Here is a 25,809-nt window from a genome sequence, read left to right on the forward strand (position 1 = left end):
AACACAGATAAAAACGTTTACCTTCCCAGAGCATACATTCTGTTTGAAGGAAATGGACTCAAATGAGAAACAGATGATAGAGTGAACTGAAGGGCTATTGTTTTCTTTTGAATCAACTTTTACTATGGAAAACTTGAAGCACATATACAAAAGTAGAGAAAATGGTATAATATACCCTTAAGCCCAGCTGTAATAATTAGGTACACTCATTAATCTTTTTTATCTGTATTCTTATTCTCTCCATCCAAGTGAATTATTTCTAAATAAACCCTGGCTATTATAACATTTTATTCATAAATATTTCAACATGTCTCTAGTCTAAAAGGTAAGTTTCTAATACAGTGTTATGCCACCATCATATGTTAAAAAAAAGGTCCTTAGTGTTATCAAATAACTATTAGTTCATACTTCTCCAATCGTTCCATGACTTTTTTTTTTAAAGATTTATTTATTTATTATGTATACAGTGTTCTGCCTGCATGTGTGCCTGCAGGCCAGAAGAGGGCACCAGATCTCATTACCAACAGTTGTGAGCCACCATGTGGGTGCTGGGAATTAAACTTAGAGCCTCTGGAAGAACAGCCAGTGCTCTTAACCTCTGAGCCATCTCTCCAGCCCTCCATGATCTTTATTGTGTGCTTGATTTCTCCAAGTCTAAAACCAAAGGAGTCTTTATATTTCCTTTGGTTGCTAATGTCTCCTGTTTTTAAAAGCATTTCCATTTTCATATTGTAAATTTCTAGTTTGTATTGCTCTTATATTTGTGCAATAGCCCATGCTTATGAGTCGTGAAACTAATGAGTCATGACACTAGAGTATTTACCGCTTATGTATATCAATGGAGTACATATTCAGTTTCTTTTTGGGAAATGATGCATTTATTGGACTAATTTACAGAGACTGTTTGAGGGTTACTTACAGAAGCATGGTGACCCCAAAGCAGCTGCACCACTGGAAAGTGTCACCCCAGCATAGATGAATTCCCCACAGTGTACTCTAGCACCACCTGGCCCCAGCTCAGCCTGCTAAGTTAGAATGACATGCAAATGACTGGGAGGTGAGGAAGGAGTGGCCAGAATGTCTGGGTGGGAGGCCAGTGAGTGGCTTGCTCTCCTCCTTCTATGAAGCAATGTCAACAGGTATTTATTCAGTTTCTCACTGACAGATGTAGAAACCAAGGTTTGGAAATCCATTTTCTGTCATATTTAAATTTTTGTCTTATCATTTGCCTCTGCCTAAAGACTTCATTACTTTATTTACGTTTTATACTACAATTTTCTTTTTACAAAAATGGCCGAATATACAAAAGAGCTGAAAGAGTTTTCACAGGGACATCAGTACGCCTCTGGTTAATATTTTGCTGTATCTACTCGGTTATTAGTCTTTGCACTTATCCATCCCTCTGCTTACCTGCCAGCGCGTTCATTTCGATGCCACAGGGTTTTGCTCCAATGCTCCACCTCGTGCAAGGGGTTTACTAGAGGGCCAGGATTTCTTTACTTTTTTTTTGAGGTAAAGCTTAGATACTGTGAGATGCATATATATATTAAATGAACCATCTCTGAGATCCTTAGATGTAAATATCTGTGCAATCCAATTCCTATTCAGATACAGAACATTAAATCTGCCCAGAAGCATCCTCTGCCTGCCGTAAATCACTGTGTTTGACAGTCCTCCAGGCAACCGTTAGTCAACCATAGATTGCAATCTGAACCTTTTTGTGTAAGCTTCTTTCACTTGGTATGTTTGTAGCTTCATTCACACTGTTGTGTGTAGCGGTAGTACATTTCCTTTTAGAGTAGTTCATTGTGTGAATAGACCTGTTTATCCACGTTCTTAATGATGAATGCTGTTCCCTGTTTTTCAACATTATGAACAAAGCTGCGGGGCACATTTCTGTACACAGCTTTTATGTGCAAATGTTTCTCGTTTGCTTGGTTGTAGTTGTAAAATCATCTTTAGAGTTTGACATTGTGTGCTTGTGTCTAGCTTTATAATAGGCCTTTCTCCACACTGTGTGTTAGTGTATGCCTTTGGTTGCATTACAGTGTGTTACAGTGTGTGTATGCCTGAAGTTGTATTACAGTGTGTTACAGCATGTGTTACAGTGTATGTCTTCAGTTGTATTAGTGTATTACAGTGTTTATTACAGTGTATGCCTGCAGTTGTATTACAGTGTGTTACAGCATGTGTTACAGTGTATGTCTTCAGTTGTATTACAGTGTGTTACAGCATGTGTTACAGTGTGTGTATGCCTGCAGTTGTATTACAGCGTGTGTTACAGTGTATGTCTTCAGTTGTATTACAGTGTGTTACAGTGTGTGTATGCCTGCAGTTGTATTACAGTGTATTACAGTGTGTTACAGTGTGTGTATGCCTGCAGTTGTATTACAGTGTGTGTTACAGTGTATGTCTTCAGTTGTATTACAGTGTATTACAGTGTGTTACAGTGTGTGTATGCCTGCAGTTGTATTACAGCGTGTGTTACAGTGTATGTCTTCAGTTGCTCCACATCTTAAGTCTGCTTTCATTTGGTGTTTCTCTCCTGTCCTCCCATTTTTTTCTTGTTGAAATTAAATGCACAGCTTCTCCATTAGAGCCCCCACATTTTGAATTTTGCTGGTTACATTCTTTTGTTATCATTTAACATATTTTCCCCTAAGCCTCCTGAAGGACCGGGATAAGATTTTTCCATGATTGTGTTCTCCTGGCATTACTGATACTTCCTGTTGTGTCACATCTGGAAGGCCATCGCATCCAGCTGTGCTTTTGTCAGCAGTGTTAAAGCTGATGAGTAAGCCTAACTGCTCTGTTCTGTCCATTTTCCTGAAGAATGCTTTTAGATGTGAAGGCCTCTCTGAAGGTGACTTTAATCAGTGGCCAGAATGGCATGACAGTATCTTCTCTGGAATGACGGCGGAAAAAACTCTGAGACAGAGGAAATAAGAATTCAAAACTCCCAAGATAGGGAACAAATTTGGCATGTTGAAGGGACAGAGGGAAGGACAGAGTCATAGGGACCTGCTGGGCACAGAATGGTATATGTGTGATCACAAGAACCACTGGATAGAGTGGTTCTGGGCCCCTAGGGGCTGGGCTGTGCAGAGTGCACTTTATTTCAGGTACAGTGCACAGTCTTTCATAGGTCTAAGAGAAGAGTGGGTGTATAATCAGAGCTGATCTTTGAGAGGTTGATTTGACTAGAGGGAACAGGGTCAGAGGAATCCTTTGTTCAACTCCTACTCTTCCTCGTGTTAACTTTAGCCCAGAGCAGTGGATATATATGGCTTTCTCCGCCACCTTAAATTGATTAGCAAGCTTAAAATAACACTGTCATTTATTGGAGGATGATAAATGGCCCTCAGACTAAAAATTTAAACCAAAAAGGAATTGAGGGCCAGCAAAATGCTCAGTGGGCTAAGGTGCCTTCCTCCACGCCTGACCACTTGGTTCATTCCCCAGAGCACACTTAGAAGTGGAGGGAAAGTGACTGTACCAAGTTGTCCTCTGACCTCCACATGTGGGCTGTGGTGCAAACACACAAGTGTGCACGTATGCACGCAGACACACCCAACTAAAAAGAAATTTAAAACAGTGAAACTTGAAAATAAATTAGACTAACAGATGGCAAATGGAAGTAGAAATACTATTTTTAAATGTTTTTAGAGGAATAGTTTTTGAGTTGGTTAATAAATGTGACCCTATGACATAGAAACACACGCTGAAGTATTTTTCCAGTCCAAGTGAACCTCTGCAGCCCACCATTCCCATCTCTGTTCCCTGCACCCTCTCTCTGGCCTCACCTCAGTGTCACGGGCCAGGCATCAGCCATGCTGCAAAGTTAGGAGACCTCATGCTCTCTGCTTCGTCCTGGAAAAGTAAGCAATCCTTTGTTATTGTCAGGTTGTTACTTTGCCTTTGGCTTGTAGCTACCCAGTATAGATCTGTGGATCTCCAATTTAGTATGGCTCAATGTAGTTTTAACATCTGGTCAGCCTTTCTAAATAGTGGGGGAAGGTTCTATAGAGGTGTGCTGGTGGCGTTTTTTCTTGTCTGTTCCCGTAGAGGATTTGGTGTCATTTGTTAGTCTTGGTTTTATGTTTTGATTGTTATTAGTAGTAGTAGCAGTTATTGTTGTTGTTTATTTGAAGTCCATATAGCTTCAAGATTTAGCAAAGCCAACCCAAGACTGCTAGCTTCTACCCAGTGTCACCACCTGTCTCCCTAATTTCCCCACAGGAGTCAATGCAACGGGCTAGCCTAAGTATGCCAGAACTGACTCGAAATTATTATAGTTGGCTTAAGAGGACTTGTTTGGAAAAATATATCTTTTTAAAAGGAAGCTTTGAGGCTGGAGAGATAGCTCAGTGGTTAAGAGTATTTGCTGCTCTTCCAGAGGACCCAGTTTCAATTCCCAGCACCCACATGGCAGCTCACAACCATTTCCAAGGACTACAGCACCCTCTTCTGGCCTCTGTGGACACTAGACATGCATGTGGTAACAGACATACATGCAGACAAAAACATCCATACACATAAAATAAAAATTAATTTTTGAAAAGCGAGCTTTATATTCTCAGGCTGAAACTCCAGTTTTACTTTAGTTACTTTTCTTTTTCCTTTTTTTTTTTTTTTTTTTTTTTCTGAGATGCCAGTTACTCTCCATGTCACTGGCCTGTCAGAGTGAGTTGAGGTAGTCCGTTAGGTTCTTAAAAGTTGATTATAACAGAAAAGACTGTCTAGTCTCACAAGCTCCTCCTTCACTTACACAGTCCAAGCCCAGCCAGGGAACGGTGGGTGCCACCCACAGTAGGCAGTTCTTCCCACCTCCATACAATGAAGATAATCCCCTAGAGGCAGGCATGCACTGACGCCCCCGCACCCAGGCAGTTCTAGAGTAAGGTCAGACTTACTTAAATTGAAGGTCACTGTAAGCCCAGGAGAGAAGTTGTGATGAAAAGCTAATGTAGACAGGAGACAGTGTGTTCCTGAGGTAGTCATGTCCTCAGAATATATTAAATGTTGTCATGCTTTCTACAAACACAGTGGACCGATGTGATGATCTTAAATGCATAGTAAGAGTAAAGCAGTTCCCACGGTATCTCAGCTCCCACCTCGTGTCAAAAACCTAGCCTGGATGTGAGTCTGAGAACGGGAGCAGGAAACTGTCACCAATCTGGAGTTCTGTTTACAAAGAAGAAAAGTTGCTGGTGTTGAGGGGGAAGTACGTGCTTCTAATATTTTTTTAAATATGAAAGTTTCAAAATACCACTTCCTTTTAAAATATTTTCTTAAGGTGAGTATCACATAGTCTTTGTGTATTATGTCTCTGTGTTTGTTTTTTGTTTTGTTTTTAAGAAAAAGGGTCTCTAAGTAGCCTAGGTTTGCCTTGAACCCAAGGCTGCTGCAGCCCTGGTTTCCTGGGATTGGAGACATCCACCGTCACGCCTGGCTCTGTAGGTGGTGTTTATGTATGTGTGAACTTAATGCAGGAGGCCAAGGGCTCTACGTCAGACCAAATACACAGGTTTCTTTTCAGGGACCCTTCCTAGCAGCACTCAGTAGTAGTCTGCATTCCAACCCTAGCTAATGCCTGTCCAGATGTGCCTTAGGCATTGTAGTTTTGAAATGCTTTCTGGGTTTTTGAAGGAAAGTGAAATGGTTCTGCATTTAGATCCACACGTGCACATTACAGAGCCTTGATGCTGGGGAAATGGCTGTATCTCATTCTGTTGGTGGGAAGCCAGAATTTCCTTCCGTGGTGGTTTCTAGGGCTTTCATCAATTACCACAAACTTTATGGCTTAAAACAACAGAAATGTATCTCTCATGGATGCCTAAAATCCAAAATCAAGGTGTTAGTAGGGCCACCCACCTTTCTTTCCCATTTTCAAGCTTCTAGACATTTCCTGGCTGCGGCTATAAGGCCACATGATCTCCCTTTGGTCATTGCCTTACAAGCACGCCTGCTGGGTTCAAGGCACACCTGGATAATCAAGGTGATCTCATCCTGAGATTTTTTAAAAAATATTTTGGGACCCCTTTTCCAAATAAGGCCATGCTCACAGGTTCTGGGAATTAGGATCTAGACCTACTTTTGGGGAGGCCACCGTTCCATCCTCTGTCCTTCATATGTTCCCCCAGTTCCCCCATTTCTAACTGGTCACCTGTACCCAAGACTTTCATGGTTTTGAGTGGCTGTGGTGAGATCAAGCCAGCGAGCACTTCACTCCCGATGCCCAAAGCCATGTAGAGCAGACCCCCTGCTGTGTGTCTGTGAAAGTGCTGACACCCCCGTCCTCCGAGATGAGCACCCCTGTTCCTTCCATCCTTGCTCTCAGCTGGCTGACGTTCTCCTGATCCGTCATCCTGGGTGTGCCTCTGACGGACACAGACCAAGAGAGAATGCTGCATTTATCCCTGAAGACCGAGCAATGAGGTCATGTCTCTTCCACTAACTAAACAGGTGACCAAGGCATCGGTTTCTTTGCCATAATAGTGACACTGTTGCAAAGTCAAGTCAGGCGCTTGTCACTTGCCCAGTCATTCCCAGGTTTAGCCTCGCGGCTAATCCCACGGGATCACATTAGCATCTGGAAGTCCTGTCTCAGATCTGCCCTCATTTTGAAATGGCGCTGTAGAATGAGCTCCAAATCATTTGCACACATCATCTCTTTCTTTAATTCAAAAACTATTTGTTTAGTGTCTATTAGTAAAAGCAAAAGAAGAACAGAATCGAACCTGTCTCTAAGCTGGTCACAGTATAGCTCATGCCTATAATCTTAATATCTTAATACTCAGGAGGCTGAAGCCAGGAGGATTGCCTTGATTTTGAGGCCAGCCTGAGCTACATAGTAAGTTTTAGGTCAGTTGTCTGAAAAAAAACATCAACAACAAAAGAACCAGTGTCTATCCTGTGAGAGCTAGCCATGTACTAAGGGAGATATATTAGTATGCGGAGCCATGTACTAAGAGAGACATGAATTAACCAAATAATCACACAGTCTGTGCAAAGTTACAAACTGAAGTGACTGGGAGAAGGAAGTGTACAGGCTGCATTAGGATGATTTGATCACTCGAAGTGGTGAGAGCAGGCATGGGAGACGAGACAGGCTCCTGGACCGAAGCCACCTCCTCCCCCGCCAGGCGCCAGTGGTACTGACCTCAGGTGGACTTCTCCCACACATGCTGTGGCCATTGCTTTCTGCTTCTGTGATTTTCACAGTAGGTGCAATCCTAATAGAACTTGGAAAATAACTTAATATTGGCTATTAGTTGTGTGTGGTATTAATAATTCATATCAAATGTATTAATAGTAAATACGTGTTTTAGCGTACAGTTATTTAATGCTGTCCTCTCCTTCCTGTTTTTTTTTGTTTGGCTGGTTGGGTTTTTTGAGACAAGTCTTGTATGTAGCCCAGACCGACCTTGAACTTGCAATCCTCCTAGGCACTGGGGTTCACGGGCATGTCCCGCCACACTGGCTGTAATACTCTCCCGTAAGAAGTCCCTTTTGGCTGAGTTCTGTCTACGCTGTCCATGACTTGCAAATGTAACTGAAATAAAACATTTGGTTTTAAATAAAGCCTTTGGTTTTAATAAAGCCTTTGGTTCCTATCTTATGCCCTGATGGTGATAGGCTTACGCTTGTAGTGACCTCCACCTTTCTAGGTTGCTGAGGAGGTCTAGATACCCATGTGCCTCTGCAACAGGAGATGAATGTGGGAGTTATAAACAAAGTGTTCACCTTGAAGTGACCCATTAAGAATGTAGAAGGAGAATGAAACGTGAACTCTGTCCTGACTCCTGGTCTGTTCTCAGCATTGCCCTGTTCCAACCTTTGGCTCTAATCACTCTCCGGTTTTGTTTTAATGTTACACACATACCTTATGGCTCTTTCCACAAAGTCCCAGAGCAGTCATAATAAAGTCAAATGTTGTGAGATCCAGTTTTCACAAATGTAGAGGTTTGGTTTTCAGCGTGAGCTGATCTCAATTTACTCTTATGGTATATGGAGTTTCTGGATTTATAACTTGAAAGCGGAGATAACTTTGGGTTGGGAGAACTGTTCAGAGAGTCTACCTATGTGGGGTAGCTTATAGAATAACCCTACAGTGGGCGGGTTCCTCTAAAGAGCTCCCCCGGTTGTGTCCGCAGATCGGGAGTTCCCGGTACCCCAGACCATGAGTGCGGCTGGGCCCCAGGCACCTGGCAGACACCGACCAACCAAACTGGCGTCATACCGCTGGTCGCAAGCCTTTGCTGTCGCTGTCATTCCCTCTGCTGGGGACACACACGTCCTAGTTCGTGTTTTACTGTCCCAGTCAAATGTTAAGTCCTGTGTTCTCGATGGGTGTCGAAAACATTTGGTTTTCTTTAGTAAATTTTCAGTTCACGACCTTGCTCACTCCCCAATGCCTATAATTTTACAGCACATCAGATTTACCTTTTGGATACTATGAAACCATGGCTCTTGAGAATTTAATAGAAAGCTTTTAAATTGTATTTCCCTCCTTTATTTTACTTGAAAACACTATCCCTTCCAGGCTTTTTTTTTGAATGCCTTTTTTCTTCAGGCAGTTGGGACAATCAAGTTTGTAATTATTCCACACTCTTCATTTCACTATGGTTATGTTATTCTTGAGAGTAATTCCACATTGCAGAACCAAGCAAGATGGCATTTGCTTCATGACTCTAAGTTGTGGCTGATTTTTTTTTTAATTAATATGTGTTCAATGTACATCATGTTGGGTTTCAGTTAGTTTCTTTCAAATATATCATGAACTTTGACCCCACTCACTCCCCCTCCCATGCCCTCCCTCCCTCCCCCTCCCATACCTTCCCCCTCTCCCCCTCCTGTGCCCTCCCTCCCTCCCCTCCTGTGCCCTCCCTCCCTCCCCTCAGTCTCCTTCTTTCATGTCATTCATCATGGATGACAGATGGACAGACAGGCAGATGTTTTGGTATAGCCATAAAAAGGTGACATTTGTCTGTCTGTGCCTGGCTTATTTAATATAGTGATTTCCTGTCCCAGTCATTCTCTGGCAAGTAGCGTGATATTGTCCTTTTTGATGGCCGAATGAAGTTCCATTGTGTGTATACCACATCTTCTTTACCCATTCATCTGACAGATGCCTAGGCGCATCCCATCACTTGGCCGTTGTGGGTAGTTCTGCAGTAAACGTGGAAATGGAGGCACGTCTGTAGTGTGCTGACTTAGCATGGTCAGGTAGATACCCAGAATGGTAGTTTCATATGTAGTTTTTTGAGACCCTCTATACTTAGTTCCATAGTGGCTAGAGCATTTGCATTCCTACCAGCAATGTAGAAAAATGGGCTAATAAACAGGTAGTCTCAAAAGATGATTTGGAAATGACTAATAAACATTTAAAACAATGCCGAGCAACCTTGGCCATCGTGCATATTCAACCACACTGTTAGCCTGGCTGCCATTAAGAAAAAACAGCACAAAGCTCTGGTGACTGACCTTTCTGTAGAGAAGTCTGTTTCAGATCATTGTACTTATGCTTGATCTTGAAAGACAGGAAGGGAGGGACAAAACAACTGTGAGTGTACACTGACTTCTTCCTATTGTGCGTGGGGAAGAAAGGGACCTCACGAGAGAAGTATGTTCCCTGAAATACCGCCTCATCTTAAGGAGATCCCAAGCCTGTGCCTTGCTGCCTCAGTGAGGCAGGTCACAATGTCCAGTCATCCCTGAGTTTGGTGGCAGGAATACATTGCCATGCAGACATTGAGTTCAAAAAGCTGCCCTTGCAAAAGGGATGAATTTTAGATGAATTTTGGCTCATCCTTGGCATTGATTTTGACTGGACAGCTTAAGAGAAACAGCCTTATGTATTGTTTTTAAGTCTGATGTTTCCCTTTATCTTTCCCATTTAGTTCTAGAAGTTGAAATGTCAAGGCCAGGGTATTAGAATACTTGGAGGATCTTTGTCATAGGATGGTAAGATTCTGACCCGTAACAGGAAGCAGAGACTCAGCTCTTTGGAGGTGTGGGTCACTGGTGTCGGCATCCCTGTTTTGTGTTCAGTCTCTCCGTGGGAAGATGGCAGTTGTTTCTGACACAGATATTAGTAGACTGCAGTGACCATAGCCAAGTCCTTGGTTAAATCAATCACAAGATGCTTGTACTGCACCTACAAAACTTGTGCCTTTGACAACAATGTGGAGGTCAGTTTACCCTGTTCCTGAGAATTCTCATCTTTGTTTACCTTTCTTAGGTTCCCGCTGTATCCAAAGGGAGGGGAGAAGCTGCAGTTTGATTATGGTGTCTACCTTCTGAACAAGAACATAGCACAGGTAAGTGACTCTTCTCCTTCCTCTCACTCACTCCGTTGTTAGCCCTCTCTCCATAGTTAACTACTGCAGCCAGCCCTTCACCTTAGCCAGTTACATGGCGATGCATTTTGTTGGCCACAGTCTTATTGTGACATTAAAATGAACTCGGAGAAGCAGTGGGTATTCGCTGGAATCCATCTGACTCTCGCCGTCCTTTTCTGAGTTCTTCTTGGTAGGCTTGGGCTTGAGTGTGTGGTCTGAGCAATCCCTTGGCTCTGCCGCTCGATTGGTAATAGCTTTCTTCTCCTAGACCACTTCTGGGGACTCGTTTTGCATTATTGTTTATAGAGTAAAAGTTTAGTACTTTTGGCAAGTCCATAATGGGCTCCTCACCTCATTACCCAGGGCCCAAAGGGAAAGACCAAGCACATGTTCCTCCCAACCCATCTTGGATTCTTGTGGCTCTTTCAACATCCCATCAGTTAGTGTCGCCCTTAAACAGTGTTTTCCACGGACCATAGGAAGGGTATCAGATGCCTGAGTTTGTGTTTTCCTGAAAGCAGCCCACAGCATTTCTTTAGTGCAGTTGGCGCTACTTCAAGAGGTGGACGCTCCATGAATTTGTTAGCTGCAGAGGAAGGCCTGCTTCGGCGATCGTCTTTCCTCTGGACATCAATCCGATTGCACTATCACGTGGTGGAGTAGCCGCGGTGTGCTGTCCCTTAAAGACATTGTCAGCTGGATCCTCGGACCTTTCGATTTTATAGAAGTAATAAGCGTTGTGATGCTTTGCTTTTTACGAGCCTCAGTTGTCCTTTCTCCACATGAATCTAAAGGCCGATCGGACTAGAATGATTCTCCCATCTGTGTTATCTTTGCTTTTCTTCCCCTTGGACAACATCAGTTTAATGTTGGGTTTTTTGAAATGTGGTTTTTATGAAGATCGTTATCCTTTTCTGAAATTGGATCATATTTCTAGTTTGCACACTTGCTTCCTAACCCAAGCTATGCATGCTCAGGATCACACCACTTTCACCCTCACATGACTTTATGCTAGGGTGAGCAGCCACACACACAGGCTTTGCCCATGACTCACCTTCCCTTGAGCCCCTCTTTTTATCCCTCCGTTTGGGGCAGCTAAGTATTTAGAAGCAGGACTTTAATGTTAAGGCTGTCTGCCTCACACACCCCTGTCACAGTTGTGTCATTCCATGGAAAAGACCATACACTGACAGGCTGGTCTAGTCTTGAAACACCCAGACTACTGTTACACCAAGGAAGATGAAGTAAATTAGCAAATGAGTGACTGTGGCAGCATGTCCGGGGAGCTCAGCCGTAGGGGACAGAGTGACGGTTGTCTATCTATAAAAGCAGCACTGTTTAGAAGAACTCATTTCTAGTCTGAGTTCAGAGGTTCTTCTCTCCTGCCCTTTTTGCTGCTGTATTTTGCCCTGTGCATGTAGGCACTGGATTTGGAAGCTTCCAGATGCAACCTGCCCGACTGCAGTGCCTGGATCTTATAAATAAGTATGCCGATCCTCATAAATATATATCCGCTTCAAACTCAAGAATGCATGCACATACACATGTTATGTTCCCAACAGAAATGGAAAAGGTGGTGTAAAGAGATGCTAAGAGTAGCCCAGCCGGAAGGCCCAGCGGAGGAGGCTGCCTATGTGCGGTGGAAGTCAGCATTCTGCTTTGGCTCACAAATGGATCACTTAGGAGCACTTCCCAAGTAGCCTCTGACTTCTTACCCAAGCCCAGGCCACAGTGTGCTCAACTAATGTTCTCATCTGCCTAAGAAGCAGCCTGCCTATAGCAATTGTGTGTTCAACGTTGTATTCTTTAGGGGAAGGCAATAGCTTGTCTACTCTAGACCTAGGAAACAAGTAGCTTGCTCTCTGGTGTCATTTTCTGTTTTTTTCAAAACATACTTCCAGATTTGGAATCTTGTGCAAGAAAGCCACTTTTCAGCACATAAAAGAAACTTTTAGCAAATTTGTGACCCCAAGAAGCTTTGGGAAAGTTTCTTTTGTTTTGACCTTACTGGCATCACTTTTCCATGTTCCGATTTGTAATAAAATTATTAATAACTATGGTTCGTAAGCCAGCCTTACAGAAGTAAGATGTGTGTAGCTTTGGAAGGATTATCTGTACACACTAATGCATGTTGTCAAAGAAGAATTCGTCTTTTCAGTCAGTCTCATTTATACCCCATCTCTAGAGATGTGAACAAGTCCTGCCTTAAGGCAGCCCCACCTCTGTGATTTACAAGCCACGTTAGTGGAGGTGGATGAAAGCACTGGCATGTGTTAAAGTGCCAGAGCAAAGGGAGTGAAGTCACTTAATACTGCATCCATAACTTGGTTGAGGAGTTGAATAGTCAATAGGACCTTTCATCACAACCAGAAGTAGTAGTAAAACCACTTTTCTGGTGGAGGAAATGACAGAACTTGGTAATATTTGTTACTTCAGGGTTTGGGATCAGTCCAGCCCGAGTTTTAACAGCACAGGCCTTCAAGCAGAACCCCTAAAGTATCATGAGAAGAGCAGAGAGCCCAGCCGACCTGCTTGCCCTCTGCATGCCTCTGCAGTCTGAGGCGTGTGTGCTGGACCAGTCACTGAGAGCGAGTCAGCCCAGCCAAATGCTTCTGTCTAGAGCCAGACCTCCTCAGCAGGACATAGCCTTCATTGCTGGGCAGCAGAGGATGCTGCAGAAATGGCCTGGCAGACTCAGGCCTAAGTCCTGCATTGCAGCCTATGAGGCTGAGACAGGAGGATCACTCTGAGCTCAAGACCAGCTTGGACTACATAGTAACTTCTAGGCTGCTTGAGCTAGTGCAAGTCTCAAAAAAAAAAAATCCAAGAATACTTCCAAGCATAGTATAATTAGCATTGATTTTTTAAAAAAATGAGCTGTCTGTGGCTGGGGATATAGCTCAGTCAATAGAATGCATGCCTAATAAGTTTCAAGGCCCTGGGTTCAATGCCCACTACCACCAAGAAATAAAGATTCCTGCTTCATTAGACTTCTAATTGAATGGGGGAAGGTATACAATAAATAAAAGCATTTCAGATTATAGTAAGTGAAGTGTTAGAGATTATTAAGTAATATAATACAAAATAACTTGAGAGGGACCTGCTTCAGATAGTTGTCAAATAAGCCTTATTGAGGAAGTGGCTGTTAAGCTAAGGCATGGATGATTGGCTGGAAAACCAGCTGTGCAAAGAAGAAGGGCACAGAAAATTCCCTAAGGCCATGGGAACAGCAGGGGCAAAGGCCCTGGGCTAGGAAAGGGCTTGTTGGTTTTCTAGTAAAAGAAGGTGTATGTGGCCGAGCATTGTAACAGGACGGAGGGAGCCAGGGAACAGAGGGGACCTTCGGGAGCACAGAGGAAAACCTCCGCCTAGTTCTGAAGTCCTGGAAACTAGGGATGGTTGCGGTTCATTCTCATCACTCCTGCTCTAGAGGACTGCAGGGAATGAGAATATATACAAGCAAAGTTACTTGCTAGTCAGCAGCTAGGTACAAGTAAAGAGAGGGTTGGAGATGCATTATGGGAGATAAATTCGTGGACTGACTATGGGAATCAAGGGGAAAAGGGATTGTCAAGACTGCCAGATAGGTTCATTAAGTGGACATGGGTTGGAATCCAATGTTGTAGTCAGTGCTGGAGATGGAAATCTGGGAACAGCAACCTGGATGTGGTGTTTAGATCTATGGAACTGGATGAGGTTAACAGGAAGAAAATACAGAGCTGAAAAGAGATGGGCGTGCAGTGGAAGTCACATTAGAAGCTGAAGATAGGGTTGGAGAGCCGGCACAGCAGTTAAGAAGTTGAATATGGGAGAAGGGATGGCGGGTGGCTGGGGAGAAAGTGAAAGGGGGGGATTAGAAGCTAGTAGAACTGAGTCTGTGAAAGGAAGAAGTGATCCACTGTGTCCAGTTACAGCTTCCTAACTGGGAGGACTGAGGGGTTAAGGAAACAGCTTGTGGTTGGTGCTTGCTTTCGTGTGATTGTATTGGGGAGGTTAAAATCTGGATTGTGGAATGGTTTGTTTGGATGTTGCTGTTGGGGGTGCATCTTATAGCCCAGGCTGGCCTCAAACTCAGTATGAAGCTGGAGATGCCCTTGAACTTCTGATCTTCTTTCTCCAACACTGGGGAGGTAGAGGCTGGAGAATGAAGAGTTCAAGGTCATCCTCCAGAGCAGTTCCAGGCCACCCTGAGCTACAGGAGACCCTTTCTCAACTAAACAAACCAAAACCAAAACAGGTGTTGGAAGATCTGCTTATGGGTGACAGAAACAAGAGGCTGACCTCGCCACATTTTAGCTTTGAGGACAGCGGCTCCACATGAAGGAAGGACAGGGAGAAAGCCCAGCTCTTTATTCACCTACAGAACATGGGCCAGTACAGTGTAAGGAACAGTGTGTGGCATTGTTCCCGCCACAGTGTACGGAGTGTAAGGACCTGACTTCACACCCCCAGAACCCACAGAAAAGCCAGGCCAGCACTCAGGAGGCAGAGACTAGATCCCCAGTGCAAGCTGGCTAGCTAAATAAACTAGCCAGGAGATCCTGCCTCAGGAAATAAAATGGAGGTTACAGACACCTGACATCAATTGTAGGTCTCCACACTTATGTGTACACATGTGCATACGCACATTTACACATGTGTTCCTGTATACCATGTCTGGTGCCCTTGGAGGCCAGAAAAGGGCATCAGATCCTCTGGAACTGGAGGTACAAGTAGTTGTGAGCTGCCGTCTGGATGCTGAGACTCGAACCTGGGTCCTCTGCAAGAGCAGCCAGTGCTCTCAACCACTGAACTGTCTTTCCAAAACACAAAACAGTTTTTAAAAGAATGCCATAGTGAAGCAGTAGAGTGTGTTGAATATATAAAATCTCGAAGCATCTTCCTAATAGTCTGTGTAATGGGAAGGGGCCTTGCCTGAAGCTGTAGCTAGAGTTTTCCTGCCTGGCCCACAGTCAGGACAAATCTCTGACACCCGCCAGTCCCACAGCCACTCAGACCCGACCAAGTAAACACAGAGACTTATACTGGTTGCAAACTGTATGGCCGTGGCAGGCTTCTTGCTAACTGTTCTTACAGCTTAAATTAATCCATTTCTATTAATCTATACCTTGCCACGTGGCTCATGGCTTACCGGCATCTTCACATGCTGTTTCTCATCGTGGCGGCTGGCAGTGTCTCTCTGACTCAGCCTTCCACTTCCCAGCTTTATTCTCCTCCTTGTCCTGCCTAAACTTCTTGCCTAGCCAATGGCCAATCAGTGTTTTATTTATTAACTAATTAGCAACACATTTGCCATACAGAACATTCCACAGCATGAAGCCCTCCTGTAGACCCAAGTATCACGAGAAGCACTTGAGTTGCTGGCTGGACTGGCTGCTTTCTCACGCAGCAGCCTCTTGGCATCAGAAAATGGTCATTCAGACTTAGGTGTTTGGCAAACATTTTCCCAAAAATGAATGAAGTGGGCCTGCCACTTAAAGGAAACGACCTGATGATCAAATTCAAGATTTTGAATGAAGGTCAGTAGTTGAGAACACTTGCAGAGCCAGGCATGGCAGCATGCATTTGTGGTGCCAGCACGAGGAGGGCTGGACAGCAAGACCCTGTCTTCAACAACAGCAACCTCGAGGAAGGGTTTGCTTGCCACCAGGATTGGCAGCCTCTCAGTCCTCACAGCTGTTGGTTTTGTTTTGTCCTATAATATATATATGAGAAATATATATTATATAAGCTAAGTTTTCAAAATGGCCAATATATATGAAGTCATGTGTGGGTCAGGATCAACAGCAGGAAAGACCAGTTAAAGGACTGTAATGTCTTAGACTGTGGAAAGGCTTTGGTAAGGCTTCGGGTTTTGCGTTGCTACTATTGATTGACAAGTTTGGGAGGAGATCAGAGAAAAATATCCCCAGCTACTTGAAAAGGCGATTAAATACACATTTATCTTCGAACTGCAAATCTAGGTAAGGCTGGGTTTCTTACAGAACGACAGATGTGGTAAGAAAATGAGTGCAACAAGAAACTCAGACTTCAGCTGTTCTGTGTTACCCTATACACCGCGAAGGAGGGCCGCAGAAATGTTAAAAAACACCACTCATCATTGCTTGAAAACATGCCTGCTTTGATTTCAAGTAATAGATTTCCGTTGTTCCTTTAAATTTTACTTTTATGTGTATGTGCTTGTATGCCTTGTGCATGTGGAGGCTGGAAGAGCATCAGATCCCCTGGTTGGAGTTACAGGCAGTTGTGAGCTGCCTGATGTGGGTGCTGGGAACTGAACCCGGTCCTCTATATAAGAGCAGCAACTACTGTTAACTATAAGCCATCTCTCTAGCTCCTCTCTTATTTTTAATGAATTAATAATTAAAGTTTATTTAATTATTAATTAGCAAATGTTAGCATGTCTGTGGCCCACATATCCAAAAGGTCTTTGAGAGTCCTAACTAATTGAAGAGCGTAAAGGACCTTTGAGACCAAAACACTTGAATTGCTCTCCTAGGCAGTGTGGCCATGCAGACTTCCTACAAAAGCCCTCGGCTGCTCATCCCCTAATAAGACAGGATGCGTGTATCTGCCCCCAGATAGATGTCAAACCTTGTATGGGACAGACCTACCGTTGTGAGTCCCAGTAACGCAGCATAGCACATACCGGAGACTCAGCAGCTCTCTGTGGGCTCTTCACCTTCTCTTTGGCTTTTTTTAAAAAACAGGCCCTCTTCTTTCCTCCCCAAAAGCTGAGGGACTGAGAACCTAGTGCTTTGTGGATACACTTTACAAATAGCGATGACGACGTACATTCGGTTGACTGTAAGGACTTTGGTGTGATTTCAATCCTATAGCCCATTTCATATCTGCGCACTTTCTACAACTAGTGTTAAAGATATTGAACTGCCCATGTGCTAATTTCTGTAGCTTCACAGACCTGTCCCATTGACAAAGAGAGTCTAGATTAAGTATTCCCATTAACTTGATGACTGTTACTCCTTTTTTAAAATTTAGGCCGTTTTATGGATTCCACATAGACCATTATCTCTGTGCCAAGACTTAAGTAAAACAATTGTTTTACTTAGGGCTGGTGCTCACTACAGCAGCACACATACTAAACCCCGGGCTCTCCATGGCTGTCCCTCTTGGTCTGTCCCTTCCTGTCCCCGCGTATTTACAGACTTCCTAGAAAGTGAAAGTACCTTCTCCTTTTAAATAAGCTGTGTCCTGTGAGGTCATGGTCTTTCTCTAACACTCGTGTTCCTGGTGCCCACAGTCCATGGCTGTTTAGATGGGATCAGTGCCTGCCCATCATCAACTTAAATCTATGTGTGTCTCTCCAACATACAGTTCAATATCTATGACCCAGGGAGAAATGCATTTTAGTTTGTGATTCTCCTGGGAACCAGAAATAACATTTCAAAGACTGTTCTTTTTTTTTTTTTTTTCTTCTTCACTAGTACTGGGGATTGAACATGGGGCCTCACACATGCTCCTTGGGCACACCACCATGAGCTGTAGTCCCAGCCCTCCAAGGATATTTCCATAGTCAAAATGTTCCCCATGCTGCCAACAAAAATTTGGCAATAATGTAGTGAAACCTCATATTTAATATTCTTAAAAAGACTTCGCTAAGATGTAATTGACATGCCTTACAATTCACCCACTGGAAGTATAAAATCCTGTAGCTTGGTGTGTGCATGTTGATATAGCAGCCCGTTCACATGCATGTGGAGGCCAGAAGTCCATGTTGGGTGTCTTCCTCTAATCTCCCCCTTATTTTTTGAGACAGGATCTCTCCCTGATCCTAGAATAGCTCACCACTTATTTTAGACTGGCTGGTCAACAAACCCCAAGGATCCTCCATCAATGCCTTCCCCTAAACACTGAGGTTACAGGCACACCCAACCCAGATCTTACATGGGAGCTAGAGATCCGAACTCAGGTCCTCACGGCCAGCGCTTTACCCACTGAACCATCTCCCCAGCCCTTACTGTCTTTTAATATTTGGCAAATAATGTTCCTTCAAACATAGTCAATTTAAAGATCTTGTCATCGTCCCCCAAAGGAAACACTATACCCATTTCCCAAAGCCCCCTCGTTCCTAGACAGCTAGCAGTCTGCTCTCTGTTCCTGTGGATTTGACTATTCTGGACATTGCTTGATGATGGAATCATAAAATTTGGGGTCTTTTCGGCCTGGCTTCTTTTGCTTAGCATAGGTTCACCCATGTTGGAACCATGAACTAGACATTCTTTTTTATTGGCAAATCATTTGCCTATTAGAATGGCATACAGAGACGAACCATACTTAGGTTCATGAGTTGGTAATCATTTGAATAGTTTTGACCCTTTGTTTATTATTATATTGCTGCCGTGAACATCTTATACAAGTTTTTATGGGCATATTATTCTCAAGTATATATCTAGTGGTAGAGTTGCTGAGCCATAAATTGTGTTTGATTTTTTTTTTCTTCTTTTTCTTTTTTTTAAGTCTTGTACTCAGGATCAGGCCCAGAGCCTGATGCAGGCTAAGCAAGCATCCCACCACTGAGTTCTAGCTCCCTATGGTGAATGTTTTAACTATTTGTCAGACATTTTTTGATGGCTACACCATTTTACATTCCTGCCAACACTGTCTGGGGGCTCCAACTTCTCTGCACGCCTGCCAGCCCTTGTTACCGTCTGCCTTTTGGGTGCAGCCATTCCACTAGCTGTGGCTTTGATTGGAGTCTTTTCTACTGGCTAAGGTGGCAGGCGGCATGTAAAGTACATTCCCATTGTTTGCATGATCATTTAGTTTATTTACATTAAATATAATTTATATAATAAATAATAAAGGTAAGTCTTTTCTCCCATTCTGCAGGCTTTCTTTCTTTTCACTTTTTTTTTTTTTTTTTTTTTTTTTTTTTTTTTTTTTTTGGTTTTTCGAGACAGGGTTTCTCTGTGTAGCTTTGTGTCTTTCCTGGAACTCACTCTGTAGTCCAGGCTGGCCTCGAACTCACAGAGATCCGCCTGCCTCTGCCTCCCGAGTGCTGGGATTAAAGGTGTGCGCCACCACCACTCAGCCATCTTTTCACTTTCTTGATCATGTTCATTGAAGTGCAAGGTTTTTTTGTTTTGATGGGATCCAGGTTTATCTGTTTTTCTCCCCTTGCTGTGCTTTCTGTAGAAGGCATCGGCAAGGTGGCACACATTTACTTCTAGGCTTCCTTCTGTGTAGTTTTTTTTTTTTTTTTAGTTTATTTATTGGTATGAATGTTCCTCCTGCATATGGGTGTATGTGCACATGCATGCCTGGTGTCTGCAGAGGTCAGAAGAGGGCGTTGGATCCCCTGGAACTGGAGTCACAGACAGTTGTAAACTGCCATGTGGTTGCTGAGAATCAAACTCGAGTCCTCTACAGAGCAACAGGTGCTCTGAACCGCCGAGCCGTTGTCCCAGCCTCCCTTTGGGGTAACTTTGCCTCCAGTATTTAGATCTGTGGTCCATTTGAATCACAGGGGTGTGTGGTGTAGGGAAGGGCTCTAGCTTTATTCTTCCCCGTGTGGATATCCACTTGTCCCAGAAGCACGTGTTGGAGAGATGACTTCATGCCACTATCTCAGTTGTCTTGCACGCTTGTCAAAAGAACTTTACTATGCGTGTGAGAATGTATTTCTAATCTCTGAACTCTTTTTCCATTAATCTAGATACCTGTCCTTAAGGTACCCTGTGTCGTCTTCCTTTAAAATAAAAATTCTGGGCCTGAGTATATAGTTCAATGGGCAAATGGTTAACTATATAATACATGAGGTCCTGGATTCAGTCCCTAGAGCCACACTTATGTGTACACAAATTCCAAACTTAAAAATAATACATGCCAATAGTCAAATGTTGGAAAATTGCAAATGAAAAAGAATAGACTATTTTAGATTCTCCATGCAATTGTACTACTCCCGGGTAACTTCTGGACCCTTGGCTTTTTTTTTTTTTTAACTTGTATAGTTGAGATAATGTCGTAGATCAGGATTTGTCCACAAAAAGGAGTCTCAATAAATGACAGCTGCCACGTATTGTTACTGCCGTTGCCATTCTCACTGGTGTGTGTAGAAGGAGTGCTTCAGTCTGAACTGAAGGGCAAGGGTGATGGCGTCTGAATCTCATGGGAGATGGAGAGGGTGCAGCTCTGGCTAGTGCAAGAGGCAAGGGACAGAGGCGGGACTGCCTGGGGCATATGCACACAGCCTGGCAGGAGCAGAGGCTGCCTCCATAGGGAACTAGGAAAGATGGGTTTGGCTAACTACTGTTGTTTCCTAAGCCATTCAGTTACCAGACGTTATATCAGAACCTAAATGCGGCCAGATCAGTCCCCAGGACATGTTTTGTGTATTAATAAATATTGGGAGAATACGCTAAGAAGCCAGCTTCTTGCTTAAGATAGTTAATTGACACTCCACTCCACTTCCTCCTCCCTCCGTCCCCTCCTCTCTGTCTCCACATGGGTGTGCACAGGCATGGTAAACATGTATTTAAATAGAGGGCATACATACTTAAATGAAGATTTTTGACACAGAAATATATATATAGTTCTTTAAATTTTTCATTTTGAGTTTAGAGGGATTGCATGCCTTGTACTTTAAATGATTGGTTGAATGTTTATGCACTAACATGTTAACTTTTAAAAGAGCCGTCATCAGTTACTAAGCAATTTACTAGACATTTTAAGTATTCTATTGGTTGTAATCACCATATTCTTCAAATATGGAAAATGATGCATTGATAAGACTTTACATCATTGGACTTCCTTTCCAACTTTAAACTGAAACAAGAAACCCATACCAGGAACATCTTTGCAATAAGAAAAGCAGAGCCGTAACGCTCCTTCATATAGCTTATTTTCGGGCACAGAGCCCGTTCATACATATCATCTGCTTTGTTGATTTCAAACGCCCTACAAGTGTTGGCATTATTATGCTCACTTTACTGTTGAATACACTGAACCTCTGGAGACTAAGCTCTTGCAGTCAGAGAGTACTTGCACAGAGTACTAGGTGAACAAAGAAAGGCCTGGAGAGCTGCCCATCCCGCTCTGAGAGCAGGGACCATGCTTGCTAGTTTCTTCCTAGCTGCCAGCACGAGACATGGTACCTAACCCTTGCTTTTTTCCTGTGGTTGGAAGCTAAGGTGTACATTTAGCGTCTTGCTAGGCTTAGCATCTGTAACCTCTCTCTCCCTCTGTCATCGTTTAAGATACTCATTTTAGCTTCTTAGTCTATGGAGTGGGCTTTTCAAAGCACCACCACGAGTGACATCTGCTGGGAGGGAGCTATGCAAAGAATGCATCTCAACTGAAAGGAAATAGTGCTTGGTACAGAGACATAGGAATCCTGACTGTATTTTTTTGTGATTGATTGAGCCTTATGAAATGAATTATGAGCCATATGAAAAATGAATTTGGTCTGATTTTAGTTGGCATCAAACTGACCAGCATAGCTTAGACATAAGATAGTTGAAGAAGTGAACTCTAAAAAAATTTTATACATCTGAATTCTGGTGCTCATCAGAGAAGAACATTTTAAAATCTTAAGCTTGAGTTTCCAATGATAGTAAAATTAGTATCCTTATTAATGTAAATTTAGCAAGTAAACAGCCAAAAAAATTAGATTAAAGCTAACTAATACAAAGGCAGCATACTGAATGGTTAGGCACTTAGCTGGGTGTAGTAACCTTCTTCTGTACTCATCCAAGCACCCACAGGAGGTCAGAGACTTCAGGGCAAGCCTGGGCTATGTGTAAGACTCCACTTAAGGTGGGAAAAAGTGGGGGATGCCACTAAAGCAGTGCTTTGTGGGAAATGTATAGCTTATGGTTTATAGAATAACAGCTTCAAATGGGCACTCAACACAGGCAGTCTGGTACAGAGTGCTTGCTGTTTAAAATTGAGACATAGCTCAGGTCTGTGAGGGTCAGACTGGCCTCAAATTCCCCATCTTCCTGCTTCAGCACCCGGGGTGCCCAGAGTACATAGTTAAAATAGACACAATTTTAAACAAAAAGTTTTTGATTGTGCAGTATGTTGTACTTTCTGCTTTTTTGCTATTAACTATATTGTGAATACAGTTTCTGTTGGTAAGTAGAACTGTATGGAGGTTGTTCTATAGTGTGGACTTACTATAATGCATTTAACAGTTTCCTTATTGGTAGACATTAAGGTCATTTTCAATATTTCTTTATTCTTCCACTGTAATATTGGCATTATATGCTAGATACCTAGGCCAGGTGTGGTAGCTCACACCTGTAATGCCAGCACTTAGGAGGCTAAACAGAAGGATTGTCATAAGTTCAAGGTCAGCCTGGGCTAGAGCATAAGTCCCAGGCCAGTCTACACTATAGAATCCTGTCAAAAAGAAAAGAAAAGAAAGAAAGAAGGAAATGAAATCCTGGACTAAAGAGATGTCTAGATCAGTAAAGCTCTTGCCTTTCATGTGTGAGGACCAGAGTTGAGATTTCCAGAACTCAACACAAGTGCCAGGCAGGGACAGCACGCACTTCCAAACTGAAGAGCAAAGATGGCCACTTCCTGGATGGTCAGTGGCCGGCCAGCCTCGCTTACTCAGTGCTGTTCCAAGCCAATGAGAGACCCTGTTTCAAACAAAAGGAGGAAGGTACTTGGGGGCCACCCCCACTTTGAAGTAGTCCTGAACCAAGAGCATGCACACATCGGGGAGGGGTGATAAAAAATGAACATGTACTCTCAGGATCAGAGAATAGAGACACTACAAAGTTAGACATATGTATTTCTTTGCCCTTCATGATATTTTATATTATTAATATTAAATTCTTTGAGGAAGTAACCCCCATTTTTATTTCTAGTTCTTGATTATTAGTGAGGGCTAAGTTCATGTGTTTATTTATTTGATGTTTTATGAATAACCATTACAATTTTAATAGATAATACTTTTAAAAAAGATTATAGCTAGGCTAATTAGAGTCCCCAAAATGTTGTACTGAATTAATAATACGCCTTGAAACTTACATGTGGAATTTGATGAAGTTTTGACTTACACCACCCTGTCCTCCCTCCTGACCTGCCCCACCTGCAGCCCATTTCAGCATTCTGTGCCAGCATATGCCAGCCCCCTCTGGCAGCAGGCTAAAGCCACTGCCAAAGCAGCCTCACACTTCCTGGAAATGTTTCTAGGGTGCCGCTAAAAGAATTTTAGGTATGTTTTCTGTTCGCTATCAATAAACTACAATATTTTTAATTAATGGTGAAATGAAGTCAGGATGTTTTAAGACTGAACTTAGAATTTGGTGTCCACGAGGCTGAGTCAGGAGGGCAGCCTGGGCTACATAACAACTCACAACCACCTCAGAGGAAGAAAAATGATGCCATCTATTCAAGATACTAAAACAAAAACCACAAATTGCCTCATTCTATTCATGTAGATGAAAACATAAGCTAAAATGGGCACTGAAGGGATGAACATGGCAAATTAGGCTTTGTATATTACACTCAGCTTAAAAAATCAGAAATAATTGGGCTTGAGCACACTTTGATAACAGAATGTGTGAATACATATGAAATTAGCTGTAATTTCTTTGGGTCAAAACTGAGGCCTACTGACTTTTTTTGACATTCTCAAAACGGTAAAAAAGACTTGGTAGTGTCTTCCAGCATCAGGGGACAGATATGACAAGAGATGCAGACTCCTGCTTTACAGAGGTTGCCCTGGCTCTCTAGGACTCTCATAACAAAATTGAGAAGATAAGTGTGTTATTTTTTCTGTCTTCTGAAGTAGACCTTTCTGAGCACTCCTCCCTGGGCTGAGTCAATCTGGGGGCAGTATATGTGGCTGGAGACCAACAGAGGCCTGGGGTCATTTCCTGGTCAGTGGTGTCACTTTGAACTTCATGTACGGAACTTCTCTCCAGGTCGCGGGTTCCTTGTTTTCATGTGACAGGGCACATAGCCTCTGGTGTGCCATGGAGTGTCTTCCACCTTCCCCAAGCTGCTCTGAAGCCTTCTGTCTTTGTCTCCTTGTGTTCAGTTTTACAGCTGGCAGCCTGCCTTGTTCCCAGGGTGCCCTGCGAGGCAGCCCAGGGCCTCAAGCTCCAGAGGTACTGTCGCTTCAGAGTTGCATCTGACTGATTCGCTGAGGCAACATGCCTCTTCCTCATGGTGACACCAGTGAGTCCCAGTCTTTCTAAGCCCGGGATTGTCCCTAACAAGGAGACTGAAGTAAATAAGTACTGTCTTCATTTCCTCTGTCAGTACTGTTCTGCTGTGCCTTCCAGCCTGGTTTTGGAGCACATATATGATTTTAACACACACACACACACACACACACACACACACACACACACACACACACACACACACAGGTTACTCTTTAATTTTAAATATATATGAATGTTTTACCTGCAGGCATACCTGTACACCGCATGGATATCATTGCTAGCCACTGATATGCTAGTCTGGCATGTTGGAACCTGTCTGTAATCCCAGCACTTGAGATGGAGGCAGGAGAATCACAAGTTCTGGTTTCTTCTTGGCTAACATGGCAAGTTTGAGTCCAACCTGGGATACATAAGACCCTGTCTCAAAAAGAAAAAATAATAATAATTGGGCACTGTCCAGTGAAGTTGAACATCTGTCTATGAGAGTGTTTATAGCAGCAATGTTCACACTAGCCAAAGACTAGAGACAAGCTGAAGTCTGTCAGCAATGTGTCCATCATTAATCACGGTGTGTTTACACATGGAGGACTGCGCCACCAGGAGACCATGGCAGTGACTAGGACAGAGTCCTGTCAATCGCTGAGTTTCAGAGTGGATGGGGGTGGCGGTGAGAGATCTCTACAGTGTTCTGTCCACACACAGTTCAAAACCAGACAGAGGTTGTCAGTGTTGTTTACGAATAAAAACTATGCATCAAATGGAGAGTCGATTACTAGCGGGCAAGGGAAGGAATGAGCACAGGGAGGGGTTCCTGGGGACCCTCTGGAGCCCAGAAACTTCGGTCTGTAGCCTGGGTAGTGGCTGCATGGAGTTTCTTTTATTGTCGTGATCCTTTAATCTGCATGTCATGTGTCCTGAGCTGCTCTGTGGGACAACAGTGAAAGGGTTTTATGGCGCACTATGTCGGTTGGATACTCGTCGCCTCTTAAGAAGGCGGTGGCCATGACAAAAGGTGTCATTTTATTGTCACATACCCTAGAAGAAAAAAGGATTTTGAAGTAGAGCACTTGATTTATCTTAGCATCACAAATAAGTATATCTGCTTTTATTGGTTGCAATACTGTATATGTAGGCAGAGTGGATTTTTATGTGTGTTCTATAGAGCTAATCATCATAAAATATTTCCGTGTTATTTTCAGATGTGGAAGCAGGCTTGGACTAATTTTGGTGGAGAAGAAATTTTAAAGAAATGACTGAAGCAAATGTGTGTGGAGTATTTCTGGTGTTTTTGTCCTTTATGTTACGGAAAGATACGCTGG

The 25,809-nt window shown here is 43.2% G+C and overlaps 1 protein-coding gene across 1 annotated transcript in view; it reads left to right on the forward strand.

Annotated features, from left to right (window-relative positions):
* Uvrag (UV radiation resistance associated) overlaps positions 1–25,809 on the forward strand; it is a 279,199-nt gene that overhangs the window by 205,740 nt on the left and 47,650 nt on the right. The window contains 1 exon segment of the mRNA XM_052762201.1: positions 10,244–10,322. Within this exon segment, the coding sequence (XP_052618161.1) occupies positions 10,244–10,322 (79 nt within the window).

The sequence above is a fragment of the Peromyscus californicus genome, unplaced genomic scaffold, assembly GCF_007827085.1.
Source record: "Peromyscus californicus insignis strain IS unplaced genomic scaffold, ASM782708v3 Scaffold_4__1_contigs__length_199733344, whole genome shotgun sequence".
In the NCBI taxonomy this organism is placed as follows: domain Eukaryota; kingdom Metazoa; phylum Chordata; class Mammalia; order Rodentia; family Cricetidae; genus Peromyscus; species Peromyscus californicus.